The sequence below is a fragment of the Lontra canadensis genome, unplaced genomic scaffold (assembly GCF_010015895.1).
Source record: "Lontra canadensis isolate GAN:19392208 unplaced genomic scaffold, GSC_riverotter_1.0 scaffold16, whole genome shotgun sequence".
Lineage (NCBI taxonomy): Eukaryota > Metazoa > Chordata > Mammalia > Carnivora > Mustelidae > Lontra > Lontra canadensis.
The window spans coordinates 25095928-25122083 of record NW_022631010.1 but is presented as its reverse complement, the minus strand read 5'-3'; the positions used below and the strand labels follow the sequence as shown (position 1 = coordinate 25122083).

At 42.1% G+C, this 26156-nt stretch overlaps 2 protein-coding genes across 2 annotated transcripts; one reads left to right on the top strand and one right to left on the bottom strand.

Moving 5' to 3' along the window:
• Positions 1 to 10705: 10705 nt before the first annotated feature.
• On the top strand, positions 10706 to 12896 carry CST11 (cystatin 11). Its single transcript, XM_032859437.1, is given in 3 exon segments — positions 10706 to 10930; positions 11657 to 11761; positions 12813 to 12896. Coding segments are annotated over 3 exon segments (414 nt in total).
• A 7965-nt stretch (positions 12897 to 20861) lies between these two features.
• On the bottom strand, positions 20862 to 25749 carry CSTL1 (cystatin like 1). The gene is made up of 4 exons (XM_032859400.1): positions 25609 to 25749; positions 24899 to 25150; positions 21864 to 21974; positions 20862 to 21128 (listed from the first exon to the last, which is right to left on the bottom strand). The coding sequence occupies exons 2-4, from the start codon at positions 25115 to 25117 to the stop codon at positions 21045 to 21047; spliced, it is 414 nt and encodes a 137-aa protein (XP_032715291.1). The 5' UTR covers positions 25118 to 25150; positions 25609 to 25749; the 3' UTR covers positions 20862 to 21044.
• Between the last annotated feature and the right edge of the window lie 407 nt (positions 25750 to 26156).

Here is a 26156-nt window from a genome sequence, read left to right as displayed (position 1 = left end):
CAGCGGGAAGCCTGCTTCCTCCTCTCTCTCTGCCTGCCTCTCTGCCTACTTGTGATCTCTCTCTGTCAAATAAATAAATAAAATCTTAAAAAGAAAAAAGATACAGACATAGTGAAAAGGAGAGGCACGTGTGCCCCAATGTTCATAGCAACAATATCCACTATAGCTAAACTGTGGAAGGAGCCAAGATGTCCTTTAATAAATGAATGGATAAAGAAGACATGGTCCAGATACACAACAGAATATTACTCAGCCATCAGAAAAGATGAATACCTACAATTTGCATCAACATGGTTGAAACTGGAGGGGATTATGCTAAGTGAAATAAGCCAAGCAGAGAAAGACAATTATCATACAGTTTCACTCATATGTGGAACATAAGGAATAACATGGAGGACCATAGGGGAAGGAAAATAAAACTGAAGGGGTTGGAAATCAGAGAGGGAGACAAACCGTGAAAGACTCTGGACTCCAGGAAACAAACTGAGGGTTACAGAAGGGAAGGGGTAGGGGGATGGGGTAAAAAAGGGTGATGGGTATTAAGGGAGCACCTGTGGTAATGAGCACTGGGTGTTACATACAACTAATAAATTGTTGAACACTATATCAAAAACTAATGATGCATTATATGTTGGTTAATTAAATGTAATAATAAGTAAATAAAATAATATTTTATCCTCTTGAGATCTGAAAGTTTAGATAGCAATGTTTTTTTTAATGGTGCAAAGAAAGTTCTATTCCTCAGTCATTCAGCTATAAGTCAGAACCAGGACCAAGCACCAATGTAGTTCAATGCTCGAGGAACCCAGACCAAGACCAATAGGCCCCTTCTCTGCTGCCTCATCCCACACTTCTGGTCTTGTCCTTGGGATGATAATCCAGTGAATAAATATGCTTTCTATAGGGACATTCCTATTCCTTAGCTCTGAATGAGTCTGATTGTTACTATTTCAAAAGTTGGGAGGGGGTGGGGGATGGGTGAGCCTGGTGATGGTTATTAAGGAGGGCACATATAGCATGGAGCACTGAGTACGGTACATAAACAACGAATCTTGGAACACTGAAAAAATTAAATTAAATTTTTAAAAAAATGTTGGGAGAGATCAAGACAGCTGGCAAGACAGCCACAAAAAGAACAGAGCTTTCCTTTTTCAAGGAGGTAGGGTCAGAACTGGGGCCTTGAGAGGAGGTGGGAGATGTGTGTCCCCTGAGGCCAATGGGCACCCAGACCAGGAGAGATCCACAGACAGGTTTCTGTACTGTCAGAGCACTTACCACGATGCCATGCTATTGCACAAATTAGACAAATACACATTTAGGGAAATTCCACAGTATAATGCCTCTTCAAAAATGTCAAGGTCAGGGTGCCTGGGTGGCTCAGTCAGTTATACTTATAGAAGTATAAGTCATGGGGATAAAAGTCACAGCATAGGGACTATAATCAATAGTATTGTAATAGCATTGTATGGTGACTGATGGTAGCTACACCAGCTACACCTGTGGTGAGCACAGCATAACATATAGACTTGCTAAATCACTCTTTGTCCACCTGAAACTAATGTAACATTGTGTGTCAACTATACTTCAATTTTTAAAAAGACACCAATGCTGAAATAATTCAGTCTGACAAGGAATTTAAAGCAACAGTTATAGAACATTCAAAGAAGTAAAGGCAAGCACTTTTGAAATGAATGGAAAGGTACAAAATATTAGCAAAATCAGAAAAGTTAAAAAGAGGTAACAAACAAAAACAAATACTAAAATAGTAGGCTCAATCCAAACACAATCAATAATTACATTAAATATAAGTGATCTAAACTAAGAGATTGTCAAAATGAATAAAAATATGACTCAACTATATGCTCTCCTTATTCACATACAACATGATTATATGTATGCCCAGAAACATCATATGAGTACATGCATCATGTTGTGAAAATCCCAAGGAAACCACCCCCAAATCCTATAGAGCTAGAGTATTGTTCTTGCAAAGTGGTAGATAAATACATGGAACAGAATAGTCAAGAAATATAACCACTGGTAGCCTACTCGTTTTTTACATTGATGTAAAAGGCAATTCGAGGTAGAAAAACACTCTTTCAACAAATGGTGTTGGAATAACTGAGCTCCCTCGGTCAATAAATGAATCTCAAACTCAAGGAGTAAATATGGAGGAAAGAAGAAATAAAATCATCCTACTATGCTCATCCTGGGGTGGGGGTGGGGGAGAGAAGAGCAGGAAAAAAAAATAATAAGTCCAAAGAGTTCATCTTTTAGGGGAGAAGGTGTGAACAGATAATAGTCTTGAACAGCAGGTGTGATAATCATTTTAAGAATTGGAAAATACAGTTTTACTTGGGATTATTACTCTGTGCTAGATTGATAGAATGGTTACAGTTCTTTAAGCCTCCCTATATCCACACCTTTTGCAAAGGCGACTTTACAATTCCTCTCACTGAGAGGTGGAGTCTCTTAGCCTTTTTCATGGAATGTCACAGAAGTGTCTGTAGGCCAATTCCAAGCCTAAGCCCCAAGGACCTAGAGCACATCCTCTTATTCTCTTTCAAGCCTGTCACCATCATGGGACATGCCTAAGTTACCCTGCTGAAGCATGAAAGGCCATGTGTAATAGAATCAAGTGGACCCAGGTGAGCCCCCTGACACATGAAAGAATGCCGCCAAGATCAGCAGAGCAAAGATTAAGTTTTAAAAAAGTTGGAAAGGAGGTGCCTGGGTGGCTCAGTCAGTTGGATGTCTGCCTTCAGCTCAGGTCCTGATCTCAAGGTCCTGGGATTGAACCTCGCGTCAGTCTCCCTGCTCTGCATCAAGTCTGCTTTTCCCCCTCCCTCTGTAATTTCTCGCATTCACACTCTCGCAAATAAATAAAGAACTTAAAAAAAAAGGAAAAAAAAGATTGGAAGAGCTGAGAACACAAAATAAATCAAGAGAAAATGTTAGAACACAACGTAATATGCAGAAATTAACTCTGCACAAACTGCATTAAACCTGAAAGAATCTGGGCAAAGCAGTAGACACTCCTTTGGAAAGTGAGAAGCCATGAAACTTTCACGAAAGCCTTATACCAACTATAGAAGGATTTACTGTGACTTCTTGTTTTTCAGACTGTTCCTGAGTTATTATTAACATTTATTTAAGTAGAACATATGCATATTATTTGTATCTACATTGATATATGGATAATATATCTTCAGTTTTATCTATAATTTACAGATGATGTATTATTGACTTATTATCTATAGATATGTTTAAAAATAATTTCATACAGTACAAAATGGAGTGCATGCATGGCATATACTGAAAACAGGAAATATATGTCAGTTCGTTAAACTTTTATTTCAGTTTTATATATGTAGGTATGTGCTAGACCATAATAAACACTCTATTTCTTCCTGTGGAATGATCTAACATGTTTATAACCTAGTACGGTGAGTAACAAAAGAGTCTGTGCAGCCAGCAGAAAAGGCCAGTACAAGAATAACTATTCTTTTTCCATTCTGTACACACACCATCTTAACCCCTCAAGGCCAGGCTGCAATCACTCTTTGATAGGCTCATACATTTTGGCCTTGTCTTTTCAGATTTGCAGTCAGACAGTGATCTTCATTTAAAAGAACTTCCTCCATTTGCTAGGATTACTTATAAGGCTAGGCATCCCAGATATTTATAGCTCTGCCAAAGGTTTAGAAGTTGTTTACACCTCTTTGTGAGGTTTTTAGAAAAGACTGCTTTAGAAAGGATGGCTTCTCACAGAAACTATCCCAAACTCCCGCATCCCATGACTTGAACAGGCCAATCAAGAAATTCCAGTTAATGAATCTACCAATAACCAAACTTTCGCTGGAGTCTTTTGTGCCTCAGTTGGTTTCATTTTTGTTTGCAGTAGACAGCATTTCCCATGGGCATATGGAACGTTTAAATAGCTGGTGAACAAGGGGTCAATGCTTATAGGCACATTTAACTGTCCGTGTCAGCATCCATACACATCCGAAGTTTCCCACTTGCCCTGCCATTGAGCCTCCATAGCCACCTTCAACAAAAACTTCCAGGAGGCATACATGACTCCAGAACTGCCTCCACAAGGAACACCTTTCTCACATGCCAATCCACACATGACCAGAAATCTCTCCCTAATAGTAGGAAAGCTAGCCAGTCCCACAGCCAAAGCAGTAGCCGCCCAGTGGTAATCATTTAACTCGCCAGATAAAGTAGTTATAGACAATCACATGGCCCTTGATTATCTACTTACTGAACAAAGAGGATTTATACAGTTGTGAATTCCATCCTTTGTACATGGATCGATGCCTCTAGAGAAGCAGAAATTCAATTATAGAGGATCAGAGAGCAAGCACACAGGTTACGGCAAATTTCTCCTCACATTCCATCATCTTGATCTAGTTAGCTGGCTACCTTCAGGTTTCAGCTCCTGGCTTAGAATGATCATACAAACTGGATTTACCACATTACTCTAATTCTACTTTGCATAATTATTCTTCAACTTCATACCTGCTGCCTGTCAAATGTCTGCAGAAGGGATGCATCTAAGAGGATGATGTTGTTTCAATGTGTGGAGATGATCTCCAATGTTTACCACGTTGATAAGATAAAGAGTGTAGGTGGAAAAGGCCCGAGACTTATCCCTCCTACCCTTCCTTGTTGCTCACATGTGGCCTCAGTAGTTTCAGTGAGTGCACTTTACCTCCAACATGGGACGTGACAGCCAGGACAGGGCTTTCCTGGCAACAAAGGACAAAGGCACAAAATGGGGGAAATCCTTGTGATCAGGGATGCACTCTAGGGAAGATCTTAATCAAAAGGGGGAAATGTGGAAATGCATAAAGGACACCTCATTTAAAATGGAGTCGGGAAGCCCTAAAGGGAACACTTGCACGTACTGTTCCTGGCAGTGAGCAGAACCAGCAGGAAGAGAAAAGATAAAAATTATCTTGACGAGGAGGACATTTTTCACATAGGAATTTCGTCTCCTGCCTTTAAGAAAAAGGAGGAAACCCCTCCCTGTTCCAGCAATGGTGCACTAAGCACTGCTTGCCCTCAACGAGAAACCACCACAGTCTGAAACACTTGTTCTTCTCCAGTGAACTTTTGTTCAAAATAATCCTCCCTGATGTCCTCCTAAAACCCAATGAAAGCTGACCTTCCTTTTGTCTCTTCAGACTATCCTATGGTTCACCATACTGTGTATGTCCTGAAGTGCGATTCCTCTGCTATCTCCAAATAAACTCGCTTTGCCAGTAAAATAACTGGCAGTTTTATTTTTAAGGTTGACGTCATTGGAGAACTTACAAAATCACTAAAGAATGTGTGACTTTTAGAAACAAAGCAGGCAGACTTCCTCAGCGTGTCCTTCAAACTGAGGTAAGAGTTTGGTGGTCAGATAACTTCTTCCAATGGAGTGCATCCAAGCATGTGGCAGGAAACACATTAGGCAAATCCACGTAAACCTGAAACTAAGTGTCCTGTTCAAGGTTGAACAGGAAGACTTTATGACAGCGGGCAGTTACCCTCCCTCCACTTTTAATTTCAGCCTCCAAACCAACTGTCAGTAGGATGTGGAAAGCCTCCTGCCAGGAAGAATGTTTTTTTGTTCTTTTTTTTTTTTTTTCACTGTATGTCCTCATCTTCCCTCTTTATTTTTTCTGGGGGGGGAATTTTTTTTAATTTTTTTTTAATTAACATGTAATGTATTATTAGTCCCAGGGGTACAGGTCTGTGAAATCACCAGGTTTACACACGTCATAGCACATATCTTTCCCAATGTCCATAATTCCATCACAGTCTCCCTACCCCCCTCCCCCCGGCAACCCTCAGTTTGTTTTGTGAGATTAAGAGTCTCTTATGGTTTGTCTGCCTCCTGATCCCACCTTTTTTCATTTATCCTTTCCTACCCTCCAAGCCCCCCACATTGCCTCTCAACTTCCTCATATCAGGGAGATCATATGATAATTGTCTTTCTCTGATTGACTTATTTTGCTAAGCATAATACCCTCTAGTTCCATCCACATTGTCGCAAATGGCAAGATTTCATTTCTTTTGATGGCTGCATTGTATTCCATTGTATATATATACCACATCTTCTTTATTTATTCATCTGCTGATGGATATCTAGGTTCTTTCCATAGTTTGGCTATTGTGGACATTGCTGCTATAAACATTCAGGTGCACGTGGCCCTTTGGATCACTACTTTTGTATCTTCAGGGTAAATACCCAGTAGTGCGATTGCTGGATCATAGGGTAGCTCTATTTTCAAATTTTGAGGAACATCCATGCTGTCTTCCAGAGGGGCTGCACCAGCTTGCATTCCCACCAACAGTGTAGGAGAATTTCTTTTCTTTTCTTTTCCTTTCTTTTCTTTTCTTTTCTTTCTTTTTAATAAGATAAATGTACTAGAAAGTGTACCCATAGATGCATTGTCTTGTGGCAATAAAGCCATTGGTCCATGTTACCCATAAATGATCCATGGTGGGAGGTGGGCTGGAAATGGTGAATGAGGACTAGGTGGGCCTTGGTGGCTACTTTTGGGACTTCCAAGGGACAGTTATGTGGTACACTCAAATGAGCAGTGTGAGGGGAGTAAGGACGATCTGGTCCTGAGTTTGAGGAGCTTCAGTACACAGTGGGATTTTCAAAGAAATTTGCAGCAACCAGGTAGAAATATAGGATCAGATCTCAAAATAAGGACCTAGCATGAAGGCAGTTACATAGGGGTCTACTCTATGGAAGCACTGAATGTGGCCAAATTGTTAGTAGCTTTGAGTGTGGAAATGACATTCTTCATTCAGAGCCCATGACAGTGGGTATAATTTGGGTATCTATAACCCCTCTAAAGTTACATACAACATTTTATGTGGATGTTTCTGAATGCTCAAATGGACTTTTTTCTTTTTGACACAGAGAGAAAGAACACAAGCAGAGGGCGTTAGCAGGAAGAGGGAGAGGGAGAAGCAGGCTCCCCACGGAGCAAGGAGCACTTTGTGGGACTCAGTCCCAGGACCCTGGGATCTTGACCTGAGCTGAAGGCAGACACTTAACCGACTGAACCACCCAGTTGCCCCTCAAATGGTCTTTTTAACTGAGAGAGATTTCAAAGTGAGGTTTTAGAGAAGAATGTGAAATTTCTCACAGTAGGCAAAGATCCATAGATATTGAGGAAATAAAGCAGTCAGGAGTTGGAGAGCAGAGAGAAAGTTTTAAGCAATGTGGGCTCCTGTCTGAACCTCACCAAGGCTACAAGCTGAGACTGACTCAATGCTTTCCAGCTGGGCACCCAAGAAACGGCTGGGCCAGAACTGGTCTGAGCAGAGAGAGCTGGAGTGGGAAAGTCCATACACCTTAGCTAAAAGAAACCAAGGCGTTCCCAGGGGGCAAACAACCAGATGGAATGCTGCTGGGATAGACAAAATAACTTCCCCCCAGAATGTTCCGGTCCAATTTCTGGAATCTGTGAACAGGCTGCCTCCAAAAGCAAAGGGGATTTGCAGGTATGATTAAGTTAAGGCTCTTAAGATGGAGAGATGAACCTCAATTTTCTGGGTGGGTTGAAATAATTACAAGGATGCTTGTGAGAGGGAGGTAGAGAGTCAGAGAAGGACAGGTGGCAGAAGAATCAGAGGTCAGATGAAATATTTGAAGATGCCACACTGTTGGCTTTGAAGATGGGAAAGGGTATATAGGCTAAGGCATGCAGGTGTCCTCTACAAGCGAGAAAATGAGAGAAACGAGTTCTTCTCCAGAGCTTCCAGAAGGAATGCAACCCTGCTAACACCTTAATTTTAGGATTTGTAATCTCCAGAACTGTGAGATAATAACTGTGTGTTGTTTTTAAGCCAGTGTTGATGGTAACTCATTACAGCAGCCCTAGGAAACTAACACAGCTTCCAAGAGAGCTGTGGAGGAGAGGTTACTAGCAGTGGAGGCTGGGGGAAAGCCAGGAAGGGGCTCATAGAACTGTATACTGCATAATTCCCAACAAGTCCAGGAGCACTGCAGCTGGTGCCATGTAGGAACTTCTCAGTATCTCCACCCCTTCTTTTTCTCCTGGTCCCCACATTAGAAGGATCCTGAAGTAAGATGGTAAGATGAGGCAGATGGAACAGATGGGGAAAATGAAAAAGGAGCTATCACTCTTCCCTGTAGGCAGGTCTCCAAGAGGAAGAAGTATAGCATCACAACACATTCCAAGCTCTAACCACCTGGAGAGACTGGTTCTTGACTACTAGACTGAGGTTGTATGTATTGTCTGAGAGTGCCCTGAAAGGTTACAGGGGACAAATAGCATAGCCGAAGCCATTCAATGGGACAGTGGAAAGTGAATATAAAGCTGTCTCATGATTTCATGCATACATGGAGTCTGCTTCCCATATAGGGCACATCCTTTGCTATCTGGAAACCATTGGCTTCTCCAAGGGGGGCCATGCACCTCCCGAATTTAAGAGTTCTTAACATAGGGAGTCATCTGGGTGGCTCAGAAGATTAAGCCTCTGACTTCGGCTCAGGTCATGATCTCAGCATCCTGGGATTGAGCCGGGCTCCTCATTCAGCAGGAGCCTGCTTGTTCATCTGTCCCTCCCCTTGCTTGTGTTCTCACCCTATCTCAAAAATAAATACATTTTTTAAAAAAAGGAAATAGTTATTAACACAGGCTGTCGTACCACTGCCATCATCGTGCCAGTCCCTTGGGTCTCAACAAGGCTGGGTGATGTTTCAGAATGGCCGACAAGCCTATTTGAGAGCAGATTGGATCCAGATTCATTCATTCATTCATTGGGCACAATTTATATTGACCCATCATGCCTTACGTGGGAGCGACAGCAATTCCTGAGGAAAGCTGCCATTGTGGAGAGTTTGTCTAGTCTTCCGTTTCAGAAAACCCAGCACAGCATCACAGTGCAGAACCAGCAGCCCATGACAGATAGCTGCATCAACAGCATGGTTGTGGGCCAGCTCAAGGCTGATGAAAACCCTACCGTGGGGTTCCACCAGATGTTCTCATTAAAGAACATTGCCAATGCTTGGCTTTGCACCAATCACATGTTCAAGGCTTTCCCTGCACAACTTCAACTGGTTTCCTCCCAGCCAAGCACTTGTGCTGTTCCTCTTTTCTCCTCTTCTTTATACTATTCACATTCCTCCAGATATTCAAAATATTATACACAAACGATCAGGGCTGTGGTGGGAGTGGGCTCAGTGCTCTGCTGCTATGGAGGTATTGTGCATGATGTTTGGTCACAAGCTGCATCTGACAAAGTTTGTGTTGAACCAGCACATACCTTGGAAAGACTTAAGTAATGCAAAATCTTGTATTTTTATTTCCTTATTTTTTTTTAATTTTTAAATTTATTTTCAGCGTAACAGTATTCATTGTTTTTGCACCACACCCAGTGCTCCATGCAATACGTGCCCTCTCTAATACCCACCACCTGGTTCCCCCAACCTTCCACCCCCCGCCCCTTCAAAACCCTCGGATTGTTTTTCAGAGTCCATAGTCTCTCATGGTTCACCTCCCCTTCCAATTTCCCTCAACTCCCTTCTCCTCTCTAACTCCCCTGTCCTCCATGCTATTTGTTATGCTCCACAAATAAGTGAAACCATATGATAACTGACTCTCTCTGCTTGACTTATTTCACTCAGCATAATCTCTTCCAGTCCCATCCATGTTGCTACAAAACTTGGGTATTCATCCTTTCTGATGGAGGCATAATACTCCATAGTGTATATGGACCACATCTTCCTTATCCATTCGTCCATTGAAGGACATCTTGGTTCTTTCCACAGTTTGGCGACTGTAGCCATTGCTGCTATAAACATTGGGGTACAGATGGCCCTTCTTTTCACTACATCTGTATCTTTGGGGTAAATACCCAGTAGTGAAATTGCAGGGTCATAGGGAAGCTCTATTTTTAATTTCTTGAGATATTTCCTTATTTTTAACCTACTGACAAGTTGCTCTAATAACTCAGAAGTGAAGGGAAAAGTGGCTGCCTCACTGCCTGGATATTCATCTGTTCAGATGTTTCAATGTCTCATGATACAATAACACCACAAATATTTTCTTTAAAAAAAGAATTATTAACACAGAGGAAGAGACCAAGGTTTAGGCCTGAAGGAAAGGTGATATCTTGGCCAGGGAGAGTATAGGGAAAGGGTGATAAGAAGAGTCCAAGAGAAAGGCAAAGGACAGGGAGGATGTGGTGTTCACTTGGCTGATCTATTTGTGCCCCCACTGCCCTGTGATCCAGCATCCCCCATGTCTCCATTGCTTCCTGTCACTCCAGAACACCCACGCTGCTGGCTGAGATGGGTTCAATAGATAGACGCACCTGGCCTGGCTTCCACCCAGATCATGCTGGGGCAGCAAGAGGGTATGTGTTGCTAAGACAGAAGCCCCCAAAAGAGAAGAGATGAGTATTTGTATAAGTGTATGTGTGTGATAGGTGAACATATGCAAAAAGAAGAAGAGAAAGTGGGACTGAACTTGCCAACCATGACAGAGTATTCCTGCTCATCCACCAGGTCCAGCTATAGTAGAGAGGGTGGAGGAGGAGGGCTGTGGGTTTCCATTACTGACCATTTAAATATGGTCAGGCAAGGAAGGTCAGTGGGATCCTGCTTGACCCTGGAGGGTAAGGGGGGGTTGGTTTCTTCCTATCACTCCCCAGGTGAGGGACAATGGCCAGACTCTGGCAGGTCCCACAAATCCTGCTGGCCATCCTGGTATCTCTGATGGCCCTTGCCTACCAAGAAAAAAAGAAAACCTTTCTGAGAGTCAAAGAAGTTCCTGCATCAGAGTCCTATGTGGCAGCCACTATGCAGTATGTGATCAATGACTTCAACGAGAAGAATGACGACAAGTATAGTTTCTGGATTGTGCATGTCCTGAAGGTCCAGAAGCAGGTCAGTGCAGCCCCCTCTCCTAGTCATGCCTTTCTGAAGGGGACAGTCCAAAAGGGATGCCCATACAAGTGAATTTCAGCCTCATTTATCTGTTTTTTATGCCAGTACCATGCTGTCTTGGTGATCACAGCTTTGTAGTAAAGCTTGAAATCAGGTAATGTGATGCCCCCAGTTTTATTTTTGTTTTTCATTTAGTTTCAATTGGGAATTTTAGGAGAAACATAAATTCACTGACATGGATGAAATTACTTAAATGACACCTAAGAGCAGGGGTTAACAAATCATACCCCAGGAGCCAAATATTGCCTGACTAAAATTTTTGTAAATAGTTTTATTGCCACCCAGCCATGTCATGCATGCACACATCATCTAGGGCTACTTTTGAGCCACAACAGCTAAGTTGAGTACTTGCAACTGAGATTGCATGGATTGCAAAGCCTAAAAGATTGACTATCAGGCCCTTTACAGACAGTTTACAGACCCTTGGCCAAAACAATTAGTATCATTTGAGTTGCCCAAGGGGTGTCTTTGCCCAGAGATTGGTTTCTGGAGAATTCTCCTTGAATGGCAAAAGGACAGGAGTCAGATAAGAGGGGGAGAGAGAAGCCCACCAATTTGTCCAGGAAGGAGTCCTTGACCTTGGGCACCATGCAAAGGAGTTTTTGCCACAAGAAGCTACAAAGAAAGGAGAAGTCCTTTAATCTCCTTGCCACTTGCTCCCCACAGATTACTGACCATATGTAGTATCATGTGAACATGGAGATGCAGCGGACCACCTGTCAAAAGTTTGACACTACTAACTGCTCCTTTCAGGAAGGAGAGCTTCATACGGTACTCTATGAATGCACATTAATTCAGGAAGAACTCACTGGGGTTTTCTGTGGTATTAGGATGAGGGAGGGTAGAATTACTGGGGCTATATTCAAGCCTGCTTGAAAAGAATGCATAGATAACACTGACTTACACAAAGAGAAGTGAAGGTAAGAGTGACCAAGATCCTACTTGGCAGGCATTGCTCCTTTGTTGTGGAAGAATTATGGGAGATAAAAGTCATCGAGACAAGGAGAGTCAGGTGTCTGAATAATTGACTATAACAAAAGGGTAAAATCAGAGGATCTTCTTGATGTGACTAAGCTGATGGAATTGGTATTCTGATTCCAATTTTAGAAGAAATGTAAGCGTGTAAGCCTCCCACCCCCAACCCTGGGTTTTCAAATGAAAAGCAAGAAAAAAAATCAAACTAAGAAATTATGTTTATTAATTTTTCATTATGGGATAAAAGAGAAGTGAAAAAGAAAAACAAAATCTTGAGAGAGAATGGGGACAAGGGAAGGAGGGAGAGGGTGTGATGAATCAGCAGATGAACAAAGATAAGTGCAGGGAAGGAAGGATAGATGGTGATGGGTGAGTTCAAGTAGATGGATCCAAGTGGATGGATGGATGGATGGATGGAGAATGGATGGATGGAGGGATAGATGGATAATGGGTGGATGAACAATGGGTGGGTGATGAATGGATGGATGATGGATGGATGGATGGATGAAGCCAGCAGAAGCCATGTAAGGGAAAGTATGAAGTAAATGACACGTGAGTAAAAATAAGGAGGAAAAAAGAATCACTGGTTTCTATTATGAGTATGGCAGGATGGAGCCTATTTCTAGTCTCCAATTATCACCATAAACAGAAGGATGTTTTAGGGGATGATCTCACTAATGCTACTATCAAGTGATTGAATTCAAAATAAAAGTCAAATCATGTTTGGATTGGAGGCATGGTGAAGTGGTGTCATTTTCCCAAGTACATGTGTTATATCCTCTTCCTGCTCCTTTAAAATTTTCACTTTGCATGTTGAACTTTTCTGAATACTGTTTTTGTTTTTTAGCAAATTGAATGCTTCTACTCAGTGTTTGTTGTTCCTTGGTTTGAAAAGTACAGAATCCTGAACAAAAACTGCACCAATGGCTAGATGTCCCGGAGCATGCACCTGCAATCACTATACATGAAAGTACCCTGCAGTAAGCAGCAATTCTCAATATAGAAAATAAATATTTGTCAAACTATTATCTTAACACTCTTAGTGTTTATGATTCCACTATTTTTTTTGCCAGATTCTTCAGTTCATAATGATATAAGCTGAAGGTACTCTGGGCTAGGGCAGTTTGGGGATTCCAATGAGGCAATGTGGATAATTCCTGACCTTATAGACGATACTTGCATGACAGCAGAATTTCAACCCCAGCCTCATTTCAAGTAGTCTTCAGACTGTAGAATAAGTAGAAGATGAGAAGGAGGAGGGGAAAAGCTGAGGTCACTTGCCTAATTAGACAAAATCTGTTTGCAAGTGTGACCTACAATGCATTCTCTGAAGGGCCCAATGAGGAGGATCCCTTTTCTTGCTTAAAGTGTTGAATAAGGACAAATAATACAAGTAATTTTAAAAGTTGAGAGTCTTTGTTACCAATAAGGACTAAGTTGGGAGACGTGTGTTATTTTTTCAGGACAATGAACTGTCTAATACCAAACTCTAGATTTATACCCCTAGCCTCAGCAAAATTGGACCAGGGCAGGTCTCTTCACAGAGGACTTCTTCACTTGGAGTTACCAGGGGAAATATGTGCCCATGTGGGAAGGAGGAGGACCGGGGGGTACCATGACTATTTTATTCATTCCAGATAGACCCATCAGAATATTTCCTCCAAGAGACAAATGATTGAAGGCGGAGAGAAACTAGGAAGACTATAAAGGGATTCCCTTTCCATTGGTCCCATATTAGCAGTGGGGACTGAACATACACACACACCAAGCCAACAGTTTGATTCAGGGTTTCAAATAGTGTCACCAACTTCATCTCTCCACTCCATTTCTTCCATGTGGTCTCAGAGGGCTGCCAGCTGGGTCACATCTGTCCTCATTCACATCCAGTAGGGGAGAAAAAGATCTCATCCCCAGGAACTGAGGAAAAAGCCTTATGGTTTAATACTACTGGGGAACTCTAGGGACATTATAAAATACACACACACATGCACACACACTCACAACTTTCTCTTACACACACACACACACACACACATATCTACCTGAAGGGAGAGAGAGTAAGGTATTTACGCTATAGCCCAGTTAGTCATTGGCTGCATAAAAGCTCCTAGGAGAAATTAATACCCCGAAACCACTGGTATGGGGTGGCTTGAGGGCAGAGCAGGCAGCCAGAGATGAAGGGGCATAGGTGCTGCATTTGGAGGTGACATGCACAGTAAGATAAGACATGGGAGGATAAAGGCAAAGTGTCAACGGGGTACTCTTTCTACATGTGGACTGTGTACAGGGATTCAAAATAGACACATCAAGTCTCTACCAGATAGAGCTGGGAGCTTTGAAAGAAAAATATTTTTGCCTCCTACATTTCCTACCAAAGTTCTGGAATGCTCAAGACCCCATTCCAGGTGGTGCTCAGACAAAACTCCCCTCCATGAACTATCCAGGAAAATGTTAACAGTTTCCTCATTTTTTTTTTTAGATTTTATTTATTTATTTGACAGAGAGAGATCACAAGTAGATGGAGAGGCAGGCAGAGAGAGAGAGAGGAAGGGAAGCAGGCTCCCTGCTGAGCAGAGAGCCCAATGCGGAACTCGATCCCAGGACCCTGAGATCATGACCTGAGCTGAAGGCAGCGGCTTAACGCCCTGAGCCACCCAGGTGCCCCCAGTTTCCTCATCTTTAATGGAAAATAACGGTACCTATTTCTTGGGGTAGTTATAAATATCAATGATGATAGTGCATGTAAACTACTTAAGAAAACAAATATTCAAACGGATGGTAATGATTAGTAAGAATGCTGGCAGTAGCATTAATACTTTAATATTAATCAGTCATACAACTCTTTGCTGGTATTTTGGCTACTTTGTCTGAAGGCAAAGTTTATTAACCTGGGGTAGAATAAAAGGTAGAACATTTATGTCCATTGATCTTTTGGATTTCTCAGGCCAAGTTTTTTTTAATTTATTTTGAAACAACAAAAAGAAGACACTTTTTACTTTGAAACAACAAAAAGATAGTACAGAGAGGTCTCTTGTATGCTTCATTTATTTTCCTTGCATGGTCACATCTTTTGTAGTCACAGAAAAATATCACAAGTAGGAAATTGACACTGTTATAGTTTGCATGTGTGTCATTTTGTCATATGTGTAGATTTGTGTGACTGTAATCACAATCAAGATATAGAACTATACTGTCACCACGAAGTTGCTCTGAACTAACCCCTATAGAGTCACAACTCCCTTTCCTCACCATCTGAAACTCCTTGAAGCCACTAATTTATTCTCTCTTTGGTTGCACCATTTTGAGAACGTTATATAAATGGAATCAAGTATGTGACCTTTTGATATTTGTGACGTTGCCCTTGGAATCAATCCAATGTGTTTCATGCTATCAGTAACTTGTTTCTTTTAATTGTTGACTAGTATTCCATGGCATACGATACCATCACAGTTTGTTTAATTATTTACCTATTTTAGGATGTGTTTGTTGTTTTCAGCTTTTACAAATAAAGTTTCTGTGAACAATCATGTATGAGGTTTTGTGTGGACGTAAGTTTTCATTTTTCCGGGTTAATTTCTGAGGAGTACAATTGCTGCACCATATAGTAAAGTATATTTTTGGACTTTCTCTTTTTGAAAAAGAAACTGCCAAACTATTTTCTAAAGGATGTATCATTATGTAATGTCCCTCCCTGGTAATTTTCTTTCTCTGAGGTCTACTTTATCTGATATTAATATAGCTTCTCTTACTTTCTTTCTTTTTTTTTTTTTTTTTAGTTCTCCAGGCGGGAATTTATTTTTTACTTTTTATTTTTTTTTAAAGATTTTATTTATTTATTTGACAGACAGAGATCGCAAGTAAACAGAAAGGCAGGCAGAGAGGAGGAGGCAGGCTCCCTGCTGAGCAGAGACCCCTGATGAGGGGCTTGATCCCATGACCCTGGGATCATGACCTGAGCCAAAGGCAGAGGCTTTAACCCACTGAGCCACCCAGGTGCCCCATCTCTCGTTTTCTTCTAATGTTCACATAATATAACTTTACCATCTTTTCACTTTCAACTCACACATATCATTATATTTGAAGTAAGTTTCTTGTAGATAACATTTAGTTGGGTCATGTTTTATTTAATCCACTTCACCAATCTCTGTCTTTTAATTGTCTTATTTAGACCATTTACTGTAGCTTGCACGTTCAATGTAATTGCTGAAAGGAATTAGGTCTCTTATTTTATTTTTTCCTCTCTCTGTGTTTTGTTTCTGTTTTATTTATTCTTCCTTCCTGTGAGTTACTTAAACATTTGTTTAAAAATTCCATTTTTATGTATCTATACTCTTTGTGAGTATATCTCTTTGCACAGCCTTCTAGGTGGTTGCTCAAGATATGACATTATAAATACATAACTTGTCGGTCTACTGGTGCTGATATCTTACCAGTTTGAATGAAATGTAGAAAGTTTACCTCCCTTTATACCCCTTTATTATTCCTCATTTACAAATGTCCTAAATATTTCTTCTGTATACATTGGGAACCACATCAGAAAATGATATATTTTTACTTTAACCATCAGACATGATTTAGAAAACTCAAGAGAAAGAAATCTTATTGTATATACCTATATTTTTACTTTTTAAGTTTTTCTTTTCTGATGCTTTAAGATCCTTTTTTTAAAAAAAAAATTCTTTTATATTTAGAGAACTTCTTTTAGCTGTTATTTTAATGTGGGTCTTCTGGTGCAAATTCTCTAGTTTCCTTCCATGTGAGAATGGCTTATTTCCCCTTTATTCCTGAGGGATATTTTTGGTGGATATAGGATTCTGGATTGACAGTTTCCTTTTCTTTTGGCTCCTAAAAAACATTGTAACATTTCTAGTCTCCATGGTTTATTATGAGAAATCTGTTGTCATTCAAATTGGGGTTTTCCTCCTATAGGTAAGGTGGCATTCCTCTTTCACTGCTTTCAAGATTGTTTTCTTTATCTTTAAATTTCAGAAGTTTAACTCTGATGCATTTTGCTGTAGATCTCATTGGGTTTATCCTGTTTAGTATTTACTCACTTTAGTAATATACATTTAAGTAATATACATTCACTTGGATACTATATGTTTATGTCTTTTGCCAAATTTGAAAAGTGATCAATCTTGATTTCTTCAAATATTTTTTTTTAATTTCTTTTCAGCATAACAGTATTCATTGTTTTTGCACCACACCCAGTGTTCCATGCAATCCGTGCCCTCTCTAATATTCACCACCTGGTTCCCCCAACCTCCCACCCGCCACCCCTTCAAATAGTTTTTTAGTCCCCCTTTCTCCTCTCTTTCTGCAATTCCAGTGTGTTGGATATTTTGTAATCGTTTCAGCAATTTCTGAGGCTCTGTTCTTTTCTACTCAGTCGACTTTCTCAGTATTATTCAGATTGGATAGTTTCCATTATTCTCACTTCTGCTTCATTTATTTTTTTCCTTTATCCCTTCCATTCCACTAGTGAGCCCACACATTTAATTTTGTATTTCAGTTATTTCATTTTTCAATTCTAATATTTCCACCTGTTTTTTTCTTTACATCTTCTATTTCTTTGCTGAGATTGTCTGTATTTTAGCTGAGACTTCCCATTTGCTCATTTGTTTGAGGCATGTTGATAATTGATCACTGCAGCCTTTTTATGATGACTGCTTTAAAATCCTTATCAAATGGTGGGTATCCATCCTTTCTGATGGCTGAGTAATATTCCTTTGTATGTATGAACCGCATCTTCTTTATCCATTCATCTGTTGAATATCTTCGCTTCTTCCACAATCCTTATCAGATGATTTTAAGATCTGTCTCATCTCTATGTTAGCATCTGTTCCTTTTCTTTTCTCATTTAAGTTGACATTTTACTCATTCTTAGTAGGACAAGTGATTTTCTATTAAAACCTGGATGTTTTCATATTGTACTTCTGAATCCCACTTATATGTCTCTTAGTAGGCCTCCTCTGACAGTGCTATATAGGGAAGAGGAACACCACCTCATCACTGTCAAGTGGGGACTGAAGGCTAGGTTCCTCATTCAGCCTCTGTTGACACAGGTCAGGGAGATTCCTCATCACAGCTGGATGGGATGGGAACTCAGCCTTCTGCCCCAACCCCGACCCAGGCTCAGTGGGGAAAAACAGAACTCCAGGCTCTCTATGTAGCCTCCACTATCACCACAGGGAATGTGTGTGTGTGGGGTGGGGGGAGGGGGTGTTGACACTCAATGAGGTGAAAGCTCTGCACCCTACTTGGCTTTCTCTGACACCATTTCAACATGAGTATTGGACTCCTCATTACAGTCTCAAGAGGTTGAAAATCTACTTTCCCTACTCAGCCTTTGACGGGGGTCAAGGGATTGTAGAGCCTCATTTTTTCCTTTAGTATTTGTGGGGAGTAAAGCACTTATCTAAATGTTCTCTGTTCCAATGGGGTACCCCATCCTGACCTTTTGACCAGAGAGAGCAAGTTTTTCCTGAGACTTTTTTTTATCTGCCCCTATTGTCATTTCTAGGTTTCCCCCTTCTTCATCGCCAAGTCTGAGATACAAAGCAAAAAGGAAACAGAGTATAAGCTTCCTATAGCTGCTGTCAAATGTCCACAAACTTGCTGACCTCAAACTGTAGAGACTTGTTCTCATACAGTTCTGGAACCACAAAGTCTGAAATCAAAGGTGTTGGCAGGACTGTGATCCCCACAGAGGCTCTAGGTGAGAATCTGTTCTTTTCTTTTTTCAGCATCTGGTGGCTGCTGGCTTTGCTGGGCTGTGGCCATATCACTACCCTCTCTGCCTCTGTTATTGCACACCTTCTCTTCCATGATTCTCTGCTAAATCCTTCTCTGCCTCTCTCTTATAAGGAGATCTGTCTTGGGTCTCTTAGACATCAGGGACTGGACTCCCCTCTCCCATCACAAAGGCCTACCTTGTGCCTATCCTTCCCAGCTGCCATTCATAAAAGCAAAGCAAATGGGTAGGGCAGGAAGAGTTCACTTTAAAAATTCAAAGCAAAGTTATAAAGTTTAGTAAAATATTATCAAAAGAATAAAGTATTATTTGAAATTACATAAAATAAAGCTACAAATAAAACAATTAGGTCATATAACCAAAAGATATTTTAAAAAGTAAGAACTTAGAAGCCAAACAAGGTTTAAATAAATAATTAAATAGCATTAGAGAGGTAAATTAAGTAAAAAATTTGAAAATATTAAAATAATCTTGAGTAAATTAGCTAAAGCTGAATGTACACATATCCTATTATCCATGATTCCACTCTTAGCTGTATGCTCCACAGAAACTCATGCATATGTCTCCCTAGACACACACATGCATATTTATTCTTAATATCTATTATTCTTTAGAAACTAGAAACTACTATAAAGTTCATTATCAGTAGAATGGATAAATATAGTGTGGTATAATCACAAAATAGAATTCTACACAATCTTAAAGTGAGCTACAATTACACACAACATGAAAAAATTCAGAAATATGTTGAATGAAAGAAGCCAAAAACAAAAGAATATATACTGTATGATTCCATTTGTAAAAACTCAACCAACAGGTCAAACTCAGCTAGGATGGTAGGATCTGGAGAGAGACTCTTTATCTCTAACATGAAGGTGAGAGTTGCTATTTCATAGGTTATCATTTGTTATGATAACCAAATGAGAAAGTGAGGACAGCAAGCCCATGCAAGTCACCCACTCAGCCCTCAGTGACATTAGAGTTGCTAAACTGGATGCTTCTGCCTTCTCTCTTGCATGAAAATTTCACCACCTCTAACACTGCAGCTCTGCTCTCCCTTCTCTCTCAAGTCACTCAGGTGAATCTGAGGTTCTTATTTGTGTGTTTACTCTTTCCCTTTGCAAATCCTCTCTCGAGCTTCCATTATAAGTGTGCTGGTGGGTCTGGTCACTGAGGACTTTCTCACTGTTCATCTGCTCCCCATTTCTGGTCTAGTGTACACCTAATCTGCTCAACTATGAGTTACATAAGGGAAAACGCCGTAGGTCTTATTCCTCTAGCAGTGAGCACTTAGGAGGCTCAGGAACTCTCTGTGAAGGAAAGAGATCACACAGCCAGCCCAGAATGCTGTCTTTGGAAAGCCCCACTTGTAAAGTTGGCCTTGGTTGAAGTGTGGTAACATGAATGGCAAACAGTTCCCTACTCTGATATAAAACTATCTCTAAGTGATGAGAGGACCTCATTGTGTCTATACTATTTATACAATGTGATTTATACTGAATACATGTTTTTCTTTCTGGGAGTCTGAAGCTTGGACACATCCTAGGCAGAAGCTGCCTATGTGTGCAGCTCCAGGGAAAACCCATGACACTGAGTCTTTAATGAGCTTCCCTGGGAAAAAAAAAACATTTCACACATGTTACCACAACTCACTACTGGGGAATTAAGTGCATACCATCTGACTGCACCAGGAAAGGACTCTGGAAACCTGCACCTCATTCCCTGGAACTTCTCCACATTAGCCTTTTCCCTTTGCTGGTTTTATCTTATCCCCTTTCACTGTAATAAGTCATAGCTGTGAGCACAACTATGTGTTGAGTCCTGAGGGTCTTTCTGCTGAGTTACTGGACTAGTGAACTTAGGGAATTCAGCCACACTCACAAAGATGTGTAAGTCACAGAGAGTATGGGGAAGAAACATAGCTCCTGCAAGCACAGGCCAGGGGTCAGAATGTGCCTGAATCACAACAAACCTCAGAGACATGCACTGAAGTAGAAAAATTCTGTTTCCCCCAAAGACTTAACATCCTTCTGTTCAAATTGCAGCCACTCCCCTAAGGGCCACTGAATATGTGCATGAGTAAGTGTGTGTGTGTAAACATGTGAGCATGTACATGAATGTGAGTGTGTGACTGCATATGTGTGGTTATGCCTGTGCATGAGTGTGTTGTGAGTGTGCATGTACACATGTGTGAGTGTGCATGTGTGCACAAGTGTGAGCAGGTGTATGGAGACTCTGTTGAGGGGGTAGAGGCACTTAGAAGTCTAATAGAAAGTGCACAGTGGACCATCTAAGTTTTCATCAAATATCTTTGCACCAGTGCATTCAAGCCTCCAGACAAGAGTTGTTCCAGAGTTGGTAATAGTTCATCCAGGGCACGGTGTACACCAAAAAATCACAAATGAAACTCTGTGGAAGGAGAAAGAAAACAGCTTTCAGGGAAATATTTTTTGAAGGTGAACAAAAAGCTCCTGCCCCCAACAAGCTTTTATCTGGGGGAATCTGGACCAGTCCCCATGTCTGCAGTCACATGGTTGGGCAGAGTGGGGTCAGCCTGAACAGGGATGTCACCCTGGACACCCCCTGTCCAGTCACTTGGGACCCGGAACAGGTGCACCTGGAGCCTACAGCCCAACAGGATTCTGGGATCAAATCCAGGCAGGACAGCCTGCGGTTACAGCATTGCCCACTGTCCTCCTGCTTCTGCACTCAGGAACAGAGTGTCCCTTGTGTCTACACCAGCTTGCGGGTGGTTGCACCAGGAGGGACTGGGAAAAGCCAGAAAAGATGAGCAGAGGTTGGAAGACAAGAAGGAAACTAGACAATTCCCAGGGACACAGAGAGTATGAGCCGAGACCAGAGCAAAGCCCCAGGGAAAGTAAACCGTTTCCACCTGAAGGTCAGGGGCAGGACTGCCAGGGGAAGAGAATGGAGGCCTGCAGTCAGGGCTATGACAGCTCAGGGTGAAGAGACCGCCCAATCAGAGAACCTTCTTCCCACCTCTGGACACCTCCAATGGCATTGGGCATCCTGAAAGCCCATATCCATACAGTTAGAAAAGCTGTCGATGTCCAAATACTTTTTAAAATTTTACTTGTCCCTCTTTGATCACAAGTCCCTGCTCAAATTACTATCACCACACACCTTTTTCAGCTTCTTTTTGCTTTGAATGGGGCATGAATTTCTTGTGCTGTTTCTTTTGCATTTGGTCCGGCTAATCTTCACAGATATCATATATTCCACTCCAGTCGTGAGCTACCGGGAAAGAGCGGCACGGTTAGTGTCGGCTCCCAGCATCCCGTTGCTGGACTTCTCCAGGAAAAGCTAGGCCATGAAGCCCCAGGACCCACACTCCCTGTTTCCAGAGCTCATACACTAAAAGCATGTCTCCCTCCTCTCCCAGAGGGAGGATGCACAGTATCAGCTGAAGCGCTTGGTCGGCCCTCAGCATGTGCAGAGTCCTTCCCCTTGCTCTGGGCTGCCTTTGCTTTTGCAGCCATAGAGGGCTTCTCACCTGTCTCCCTTGCATCCTCAGGATGAAGGACTGGCAAGGCATTGAGTTTGGCTGCCCGGAAGCCCCAGAATACCCCGATATCTATACACATGATCCCCAGAATGCATAGGGGTGCATCTTGTCCCTTGGCTTCACCCATGTCCTCCCTCCCTACTCTCCTTCCCAGCCAACCTGAAGGAAAGCAATTTAGCAACACAGCTAAAAAACAGAGGCGTAGAAACTGAATTGATTTGGGGCATTTGTTTCCCTCCTACCAGCACTGCACCCTTGAGCAAATGCCCAGCAGCCTCCCTTTCTTCAGCTACAGAGTCTGGATAATAATTGGGCCAGCTCAAGGAGTTGTTGCATGCGGTACAGAGAAGCATGCATTTTACTGAATGCACAAAGCAAATTTTAAAATAAACTATAAGGAATTATTAAGTGTTTTAACAAAGTGTGGGGACCATTACTCTGAAGCAGCTATGGAGATAGGAAAGCAATGGAACAGAAGACAGAAGAATTGTGCTCGAGTTCTGGCTTTACCCCCGCCAACTCTTTCTCCTTGGCCAAGCCCTGCCACCTCCCTGACTCAGTTTCCTCATCTAGAGAATGGGGAGAACAATGCCAGTTTCCTCCTAGGCTGTACGCAAACAGTGAATGTGTAAACCATGGAGAACACACACTAGGGCTATTTCCAGCTGCTGGGCTCTGTCTTGTTTCGTTCATGATCGAGTGCCAGGCTGTAAGTACTCTGAAGGTAGGGAGACTGGGAAAGCCCTTTGTGGCAGAACCCACACCTTGCAGTGGAACTCCAACAAATGCTTTGGGGATTCATGTCCTCTACTGGAAATGCCTGGGTCCCTCAAGTCAACACGTGGGAAAGAGAGCTCTACCCTGGGGAGGGGAAAAGCTCCTGGAAGTTCCCTGCTTTCTTGTCCCTTCATCAGGGTCAAACCAAAGGAGAGGGCTTTGTACTCTCCCTGGTGGTGGTAGAGGGAGAGAGCGCCTACACTGCCCTCTCGAGGAAACTGCCCCCAGAAAAACTCAGGGTGGTTGCAGGAGAGGGAGGCTTGAGGGCATTATGGTCATCCTGGTCCCAGCATCTGCCACCTGAAGAACCTCAGGATGCAGGGCTCCTTTATCTTCATCAAAGGACAGTTCCATCCAGGTATTGGCATCTTGCAGGGCTTTCGCACAGCATACTCCATAGATACGAAAAATCTAAAACACTGGCCATAAATTTTACTGACATTCCAGTGTGCAAAGTGTTTTTGTATTCGTTATTAGACTGGATTGTTAGGTAATAAGAGGTATCATCATACTCATACAAATATTTTCATGAGTGCTGCTTCACTCTTCTCCTGTCCACTTGCTGGTGAGGAAACAGGCCTGGAGAGTATGAATGGCTCTTGACATAAGGCTCACAATGAGAGGGACCTGGAACCTGGGTGCATGTAGCACATCAGGCCCTCATCCTATACCCCTCCGTGAGGTATTAGGACACACAGCATTATGTGGCAGAAGGACCTAGGTCCCCTGGCTTCCAAGGGGCACACACACTCTGTTCCTTTATCCATCTGAATGGCATTAATAGTTCATAAACTATTCTTCTAGAGTTAACTGTTAATGATAATGGACTGACTGCACAAGGCAGCCTTCCTGGGAGTCTCAGATTTATCCTTGGGGACATGGACCTGGGACAGCAAGCCAACTTGGCAAGAACTTTGGTCAATAGCCGCCACCTTGTGGCCAAGTCACCTCAGTGTTCGTGGGCCACATGAGCCACCATCTTGGGGCAAGAGTATGTGACTGAAACAGGGACAGACTGATGTCCACACTATGATGTCAGGCCTGCTTTGTGTCACACTAACACTGCCTGCCCCTTTCTGTGCTCCAGCCTTGCTGGTTTCTCCTGTTTCCACTGCCTCCTGCCTCTCTCTTCTGGCCAGAGACCTTTTCTCCTGTCATTTTTTCCCGCAAAATCAGTTTAATTGAACTAAAATGTGCTATTGCCTCTGCTCTAACTTACATATTGTTTACTATTTAAACTTGAAGGGAAGTTGGACCCACGAAAGTGGTTTTCAAACAACTTTTCTTTCCTTGTCATCTTCAATTGGTGTATTTCAAAGAAACTTTGTGTGCAAAACACATAAAAAGAGAGATGATCTGGTTGAAGTCTGTTCCTCACTCCCCCTTCTCCCTTTCGCCCAAAAATATGCCCTGTGCAATTCCAGATTCCTTTAGAATATAACTAGAAAGCTGAGACTTTTCAGCCCTGGACACTGAAAGACTATGTTGAGGGGGAACCTACAGAAAATGTTTATATTTCATCAAAGCAGACTATTAAAGGAAACGAAGTCATCCTCATTGGCTGTCACTCTGGTAGGACTAATTTCAGAGCAAAAGGCAATTCTTTTCAAGAAAGAATAGTTGAGAACCTCAGAAACTGTTTTTACTTCAGACCAAGAGTAACAGAGTTAAGGTTTCATTCCAGTCATTCGGCAAACTTTTTGAAAGTGTGGTAAAGGCAAGTCTGGGGTCCAAATCACTCCAAAGCCTGCTCATCCCAAATGAAGCCTCCCCCCAACCTTGGTGAAACCATCACTTGGTTCTCTCTGGGAACCATACCACGTCCCTGAATGTCCACGTGGACATTGCCTACATCCAGAGAAACTGAGGCACAAACCTGCATCTGACTTCGAAGTAACTTGTCGACTTGAAATAAATAGGTGTCATTGCTAGCATTGTTGTAGGTTTCCATGAAGAACTGGAGCGTTGAATTCATATTTGCCTTGCTCATGGACTTCTCCTGGAAGCCTTCCCATCTTTGAAAATGACCTAGTCTGGCTGTCAGGACCAGGGCAGCCAACAGCCACAGACGGTTCCTCCAGCATCCAACTCCCATCTTGCAGCCTCGGAAACCTCCTATCCACTGCACCTGCCAGGATGGGGTTGGAGTCAGACTGCAACACACTCACCCTCCCGCAGTGCCCCTTGCCCTGTAGGCTTGCCCAAGTTAAGCAGAGATTGAGACCTCAGCCTTTCAAGGCTCTGCCCCCAATCCGACCAATGGACCAACCCAGGAAATCTCCCTGCATGGGTGCTCAACTCTCAGGTCTGTACATTTTCCACATATTTATGATACCTACTTCGTTCTTCCATTATGCAGGCAAGTGTAATTTCTAAACACCTGCAAGATGGACAAGACCCTCTCCCTGCCTTCATAACTATCAGGAAGAAAGCCCCCAGAACAGAGCTTTACAGTGCTATGTGGTAAGAAGTATATTGGACAGAGAAATGTCATTGGTGTGAACCAAAGACTTACAGAGGAAGTTGTATTTGAACTGGAATATGAGGAATCAGGACATGGAACAGGGTTTGATATATTCTACTTACCTATCGTGGGTTCTACCTGTCTAACCCAGCCATCAACTATTCCCTGTGCCTCCTTCAGAGATGGGTTCTCTTTACTCTCCTGCCTCCTTTCTCACCACAGATTTCTGCTGGCTGGATCCCACTGTACCTGCAGGCCCTGGCACTAGCTCTTGCTATCTTGGTGTGACCCTAGTAGACCTTTGTGAGGTAATATTAGCTTCCCTGTGAGGGGGGGATAAACTCTGATCCTTATTCAGAAATTAATCCTGAAGACCCCTGAGGGTTAAGTGTTGCTCATTTGGGGCAGGAAAAAGTTCTCTTCAGCCCTATTGGGGTCTCCAGTTGGGGTCTAAGAATTAAACTAATAGAAGAAAAGCATACAGGTTTTATTGACAGTTTATATATGCATGGGAGGCGTAACAAGAAAATGAGGACATGAAGAAGTGGCCAGAACAAAAAGCTTATATACCCTGTAGACAAAGAAACAGTAAATGTGTGAAGAATGAACAAGACAAGGGGTTCGGACTAGGAATAAGTAATAAATGGTGGAGAAAAAACAAGGTTTGCTT

Bases quoted from the DNA above. Each gene is read 5' to 3' on its own strand.
- CSTL1 (XM_032859400.1), bottom strand. From the start codon at position 25,117: ATGGGAGTTGGATGCTGGAGGAACCGTCTGTGGCTGTTGGCTGCCCTG. The intron at 21,975-24,898 runs GTTTGTGCCTCA...CTTTCCCGGTAG, and splicing joins TACTTCGAAGTCAGATGCAG to CTCACGACTGGAGTGGAATA. The intron at 21,129-21,863 runs GTGTGTGGTGAT...CTCCTTCCACAG, and splicing joins GCAAAAAGAAGCTGAAAAAG to AGTTTCATTTGTGATTTTTT.